Here is a 6,875-nt window from a genome sequence, read left to right on the forward strand (position 1 = left end):
GTGGAGGGGTTAAAAAAAAAAAAAAACCTCATGATGATGAAAATCCCTTTGTCTTCCGTCTCTCACGTTCCGAACATCCACATGTTCAAGGATTTGGGCCTAATCAACACATCTGGCACCTCCTTACTGTTGGCTTCTTCACGATTTGGCCCATGTTGTTGAACTAGGACCCCGGGGGACTTCTCGCTGCCTGTGCCTCACTTCCTCCTTCCTCCCGTTTCGCAGGACATCGAGGCGACTATGAACTCCGCCCTGAATGAGCTGCGGGAACTTGAGCGGCAGAGCAGCGTCAAACACACCCCGGACGTGGTCCTGGACACCTTGGAACCCCTCAAGACGTCCCCCGTGGTGGCCCCCACGTCGGAGCCCTCCAGCCCCCTGCACACCCAGCTCCTCAAGGACCCCGAGCCCGCCTTCCAGCGCAGTGCCAGCACTGCTGGGGACATCGCCTGCGCCTTCCGGCCCGTCAAGTCCGTCAAGGTGGCGGCCCCGGTCAAGCCACCAGCCACACGGCCCAAGCCCACTGTCTTCCCCAAAACCAATGCCACTAGCCCCGGCGTCAACTCCTCAGCCTCCCCACAGTCCACCGACAAGTCTTGTACTGTCTGAGGGATGTAATTTAATTGTTCTTGACAAGGGGACTGGAGGGACTGACTGTTATTAAAATCTTCCTATTTAACTAGCTTGGGGACTTCGGTTGAAAATTAGATTCTAAGTTGTTCTTGCAGGAATTAGCCTTCCCATCACCCAAAACCTTGAGAATGAAGCCCTCGTTATCGCCCTGCCCTCCCCCTCCCTTCCCCCGGCCCTCTGCTCCCCACCCCCTCATCGTCGTAATCCAGCCAGCTACAGTACGTACTGTTCTTAGGTTAGCCGGAGATAGGTTTTTCCATTATCAGGTCACTGTGAAATCTGGCAAGGCAAGTCATGGGGCCGTGGCTGAAGCCTCAGTCCCGCAGACACAGGGGATGCCTGCCCAGATGGTTGGCTGCCGACAGCCAGCTCTCAGTGGCATCTTGTTTTGGGTACTGATTATAGAGAATCATACACAGTCCATTCTCCATTTTATACACACACACACATACATACATACACACGTAGGTTTTTCTAGTCTCTGGCATGTGTAGCCCCTCCTGGTCCTAGATAGACCAGTCTCTTTGTAAGTTATTGTGGCAGTTCACACAGGAGCCACCAGAGGTCTCTGTTTCCGTTACAAATCTTGTTCTGTCTGGGCCAGAGAGCCTAGCCTTGGACATCTCTCCACCACCTGAAATTTAACAGGACGGGACTCAATCCTGTAATGTGTTTGGGGTTGGGGGCTTTGTCTTCTTTCTATTGGTGTGAATTGGTCATTGGTGTTTGCTTTTGCCCTCCTCCATCCTCTAGAACTACACCCCGATTTTACGGAACTTCGAAAGTTTTTCTGAATGTATAGATGTTTCTCGGGTTCCTATCTTTGTCTCTGATGGACCATTTTCCATTTAAGACATTTTCCTGTATAAGACAGTTTTATAGTTGGTTCCTTTTAGAGTAAAGAGTCTTAAGAGAGTTTTACTGTGTTTATGGCAGGTTTGGAAAAGATAAGAAATGGGTCCTTCTTCCTCCCACTTTTTTGGGTACTTAAGACAAAATTCATTATCCTATTGAAAATTAAATTCATCTTTGCTAACCCGAAAATTGTTCCCAAATGGAAATTGATTCCAGGTTTATCCCGCAGTTGGGTTAATCTACAAGGTCTCTCTTCTGGGACCAACGGGGGCTTAGGGAGCCCTAGTTAGATAAAGGGAGACGCTGCCCCTTAAAACTGGTTTTCATTTATCCAGACAAGGACAACTAATAGAACTTTGGCCCCAGGTGCTCTAAAGTCTTTCCAAGGCCTGAATCTAAGAAAATAAAAAATTGGATACTGAATATTTTGGCCTTCCTTTGGCCTTTTTTTCTGGTTCACCTCCACAAAGCAAAAATGATACCCTAGTCTACTTTAATAATTCACTCTCAATCTGGTGTCCGTGGTCCCAGCTCCCCTGGCACCATGCTGTCCCAGGAGTACCCCGCTGGGGACACTCACACCCCAGGCTCACAGGTCTCAGACAACTACTTGAGTTAAAACTGAAACTCATCCTCTTCTCTGTTTTCTGGTTTTAAAGCTGTGCTTTTGGCCTTATTTTCCACAGTTCAGGAGAGAGTTGGTTGCCATTCCAATAGGAAAATCTGTGTTTTCTTACCTTTGGCCGAGAAGATCCTTTTTGGTCCAACATTCTGAAGTCGGTAGTTGGCTCTGGGGAACGGTAGGATTTCCCTCACTCTGTGTGAGGGAAACGGGGAGCTTTGTGGGTCGTCACCAACCAGAAGGGCAGCCCGCAACACCAGGAAAACCATCCCAAGACCTGGAAGGGAGAGAGGAAGAGCTTCAGTGAGTGAGGCCACCTGTGAGGGGCGACCTGCAGTCTTCTGGATTCTTGGCTTTTGTTGCTCTGTTTAGTGGCCTGTCCTTGTGTGTCCCCTGCACTTCCACAGGTCCCGAGCCAGCGGGGGCTTTCATCCCCAAGGATCTGTTTCCTCGCTGAAAATGAAGCCCCACCCTTCACTTTACATTCCTTTTGATCCGACTGGTCCAGATTGGTGCCCATACCTGCCCTTCTCCCTTCCCTCCAACACATCCTCCTCTAGGAAGATAAAGGCAGACCTTCCTTAACGACAGCACCTGGGGCCTGTTCTGCTGCTTCTGCCTCATTTCTCTACCAGCCCTGTACCTGACTTGCGTTCACCGTCGCCTCGGGCAGTGTCCGTCTGCTGATCGGCATCATGAACTGGACAGTGTGTGAGTGGTCACCTGCTCCCCGCCCCCACGCTGGGAGCCGAGCTGTCTTCCCCTCTCTGGTGCTCCTGAGACCTGTGAGACGGTCCTGTCGAGAGGACGAGGAACCTCGGAGGAGAGTCCTTCTCGGCAGAGCTCATTGCAATCAACTGGAATCGAGGTTGCACACTGTGATTTTTACACCGAGAAGCCAAACAGAGCTGGCCACCCAGGGCCTAGGGAGACCAGTCTTCCTCAGAGATGTTTGCCTAAACCAGCATGATGCTTCAGAGAGCCCCGCTCTGCCTCCTCTTCCTGGTGTGGACTCAGATGGGTCAGTCGTTGGGCGACAGAGGTGGGGTGGGGCTCCCAGCATCCCAGTTTGGAAAAAAGAGGAGTTTGCAGCCAGCAGCCTGTAAACTGGAAACACTGGTCTCAGCCAACCTCCTCAGGGCGCCCTGGTTTTCTCCCCAAAGAGATGAGCAGAGTCGACGCCAGCAACGGGATGAACAGGCCCCTGGAAGGGCTGGTGTACATGAACTTCACGCTCAGAAGAGAAGTTAGGTCTTCCAGGCAATTGCAATGTTGTGGCGTCTGACTTGTATGTCACGTCTGTGTAAAACGGTATATTCTTTAAAAATAGTGTTGATAACTGGAATATTGTATGTATGCTTGGCGATGCTTTGTGTGAACCTAAGACTGTCACTCAACAGATGTTGGATTGGGGAAAATCCAAAGCACAACTTCAAAATAAAATACGTTTTTAGGTTTCGATGCTGCAGTTTATATCCCTTCTCCAACGCCCTGAAATCTCCAATCCAGGAGTCCCGCTGCCCAGGAGGGATTTTGATTCGTCTGTGGTCACGGAGCCCTGCCTGGCAACAGAAGGAGAGATGGGGTGACCTGAGGAGCCAACCATCTTCTCTCTCCCCCAGCAAGATGCGGCAGAGTGTATTTAGAACGTGGATTTCCTCCTCCCCCCCCCCCAGCATTTCCATTTAGCCCATGCGTGGAATCTAAGAGATTATGTAGCAAGCTTCCCAGCTCACCATTGGGCAGTCTGTTGCCATGAGAACCATGTCCTTCAGAATCTACCTCCCCTGTTTTCAATGAGGACTGTTGTCATTTCTGTCTCTAGTCAGATTTCCCCGCTTGCTGGAGTGGAGCCCACGAAGTCACTGGGAAACTTTGCCAGCCACAGCCAAGGGTAACTGAAGGTTTGATTTCTTCCGCAACTAAAGCCCTGGGTCATTCTGCCCTTGGCAGCCCCCTACCTCTGGGAGGACAGCTGACCTCTGTGTTTGTGCTGTTGGTGTTGAGTACAGGGGTGGGGAGGGGATGGACAGGGACTGCCTTCTCTCCTTTAGATTTTTGTTTTTAATTTTTTGGGGGGTGGAGGGTAATTTCATTTATTTATTTTATTTATTTTTTAATGGAGGGACTGGGGATTGAACTCAGGACCTTGTGCATGCTAAGCAGGCACTCTACCATTGAGCTGTACAGTCCCCCATCTCCTTTAGATTTTGATTCTGGCAGATCATAAGCTCCAGGGTGAAGTTATTCAAAGGTAATCATTTGAAATGCATCCTAGGGCCCACACTTACATCTAGTGGGCTTATTCTAATCCCAGAGGCCCCTGGGTGTGGATCACATCTCATACCCAAGGGAGTACCCAGTGTTCGATGGAAATGCAAGGAATTCTACCCCTAGCCTTTGAACAGACACGCTGCCTCCTCTCCTAGGTTTGGCATTGCCATCTGTTATTTGTGCGTTTTGTATTCAGCTCTCTGGCGCCCTGCCAACCTGTCGTCTCCTCCCTCATGTTAATGGCAGAGCTCCTCTCTGATCTCTTGCTGGGCGCTTGGTCTTGGATAAGTCAGAGCTGAGGCTGTAACGCTACCCTATGCCATGGATGAGGGTAGTTGACGAGCTGTGAGATGGAGCTAGTGCTTTAGCTTTAGCTGTGAGCAGAGGACCCACGCACCTTTTCTGGGCGTCCTAAGGCAAAGGTGGGCTCTTCTTTTTGGGTCCTCTCTCCTCGTGTATTCTGATGGGAGCTTGCTGGAAATGAGTGACAATGAACACAGTCAAACACAGACCCCTTCAATCCAGATAGAAACCAAAAAGAGACCGGGTGGGTCTGAATTTAGGAAGCAGTCTTTATGTTTATCTAACCTAATGTTTATACCCATAGGCATGTGAAGTTTCCTTTTACTCAGTTAGAAACCCTTGCATGTTGCATATGCCAGTCAATTAAACTTCATTGTCTGTCAAGCTCTGTTGTACAATATTGAACCGGAGAAACAGATAACAGAGCTTTCTTGTTTCAGGAAGAACAGCTAAATAAACAAAATAAATGCTACTCTAAAAATGAAATGATGTAATAAGACAGTGAGTGCCTGGGGGAAGGATTAGGACAGGTAGGTCAAGAATTCTGCTTGGCCTGGAAAGGTTGAGATGACTATTCGACAGCCAAGTGGAAATATCAAACTCTTGGATATATGAAGATAGAGTTTTAGGGACAGAACATACCTGAAAATGGGAGCTATTCCATTAGAGATGTAGTCAAACTATGAGAGTCCTGGGAAGAATATATAAATGTAAAAAAGAGAAGGTCCTGACAATTAGGAATCCTGCAGCGAAGGAGGAGCCAGCAAAGAAGACAGAGGGAATGAGCGACAGAGATAGGTGGCTGAGAGAGCACAGGGTCACAGAAACCCAGAGGAGATTTTTCCACAAAGAGGGTCAGCTGTCAAACGCCTGTGGGGTAAGATGAGGCCAGAAAGGTAACTGGACAGCAACACTTTCAGGAGAGGGGAGATGAGCTGATTGGAGTGGGTGGGGCAGCACACAGGAAGGAAAGGGGCAAACCCTTGGCAGCTCATTCAAAGGCTTTTTTTTTTTTTTAATTGAAGCACAGTCAGTTAGTGTGTCAGTTTCTGGTGTACGGTACAATGTACTTATATTCATTTTCATACTCTAAAGTCTGCTTTCAGTGAGGAGCATCAAAAGGGGTCTGGGACCCAGGTTTTGTTTTCAAAATGGACAGTGTCAAGGCACGTTTGCCCAAGGGCAGGACCCAGTAGGATGAGAAGGACTGTGCAGAAGAGGGTAAATTACAGTGCACACGAGTGGAGGGGCTGGCCGGGGCCCAAGAGGTGCTTCCTCCAGTCTCATGGGAGGGGAGGCAGGCCGTGGATGTGGGGTAAGAAGATGAGGAGTTCCCTTTTCAGTTCTTTGTGATCAGACTTCTTTGTGACACTGAAGGCAGAGCCTTTAGCCAAGAGCGTGGGAGTAGGAAGTTTGAAGAATAAAGAGAATGAATGAAATACATTTCCATAGCAAGAAAGCCAGACAAGTGGCTTGCTGCCTCGCCCACGGCATCTTTTCCCACTGCCCGGGGGGTCGTGCCAGGTCTGGACACAGCCTTATCCCTCCTTCCCCACCAAAGTTCCTGGCCAGAGATGACTGGTGCAGAGGGTAAGGAGCGGGGCTCTGAGAGCTCGCCACTCAGCCCTTCAGAAATGCCCAGTGTGGTGAGTACACGCTGCCCACCTCCCACACACCCACTGGCCCTTGTCCTTTCTTTGCTCCTTTAAGGCACTGGACAGGTGAAGCGGCTGTGACAAGCAGGCCCAAGCCACATAGGGGCAGAAAAGGCAACTAGGATTGATTCTGGGCCTCCCAGGTTGCAGGCACTGCATCTCATTTGGTTTTCACACCAAATCGATGAGAAAGTTTGAGTGACTTGCTCAAGGCACTTGCTCAAGGCATCAGGACTCTAAACCTCTCTAATGGCATCGCCCTGCCCTTCCTCCGACACCACTCGGCCTCCCTCTGGAGAAGGCAAACGTGAGCTTTCTCCCTGAGAGCAGCCATCAAAGACCTCCCCACCCGCCCCATCCCCACCTCTGGCCCTTGTCCTACCTGTGAATTGCCACTTCTGTTTCTAGGACTCCTCAGAGCCACTCGGGAAGTTGTGGTGACGCCTCTCATGGACTTCCTCCTCCCCGCAGGAGTGAGCCCGGCTCCTGCGCCTCCTCAGTGAGACAGTGGCCATGCTGCCCAGCTGGGACCG

At 50.1% G+C, this 6,875-nt stretch overlaps 1 protein-coding gene across 9 annotated transcripts in view; it reads left to right on the forward strand.

The window, feature by feature from the left end:
* The window catches only part of SRGAP2 (SLIT-ROBO Rho GTPase activating protein 2), a 233,413-nt gene extending 229,844 nt beyond the window's left edge, over window positions 1-3,569 (forward strand). For 7 of the 9 annotated variants that reach the window (XM_014557240.2, XM_032467041.1, XM_032467042.1 and 4 more), the window contains one exon: window positions 226-3,569. In XM_014557240.2, the coding sequence (XP_014412726.1) occupies window positions 226-609 (384 nt within the window). In that variant the 3' untranslated portion in view covers window positions 610-3,569. The remainder of the gene's footprint in view (window positions 1-225) is intronic. The other 2 variants (XM_032467043.1, XM_032467044.1) reach the window with 1 other exon arrangement.
* Window positions 3,570-6,875: the final 3,306 nt, after the last annotated feature.

This window comes from Camelus ferus, chromosome 23, assembly GCF_009834535.1.
Source record: "Camelus ferus isolate YT-003-E chromosome 23, BCGSAC_Cfer_1.0, whole genome shotgun sequence".
In the NCBI taxonomy this organism is placed as follows: Eukaryota; Metazoa; Chordata; class Mammalia; order Artiodactyla; family Camelidae; genus Camelus; species Camelus ferus.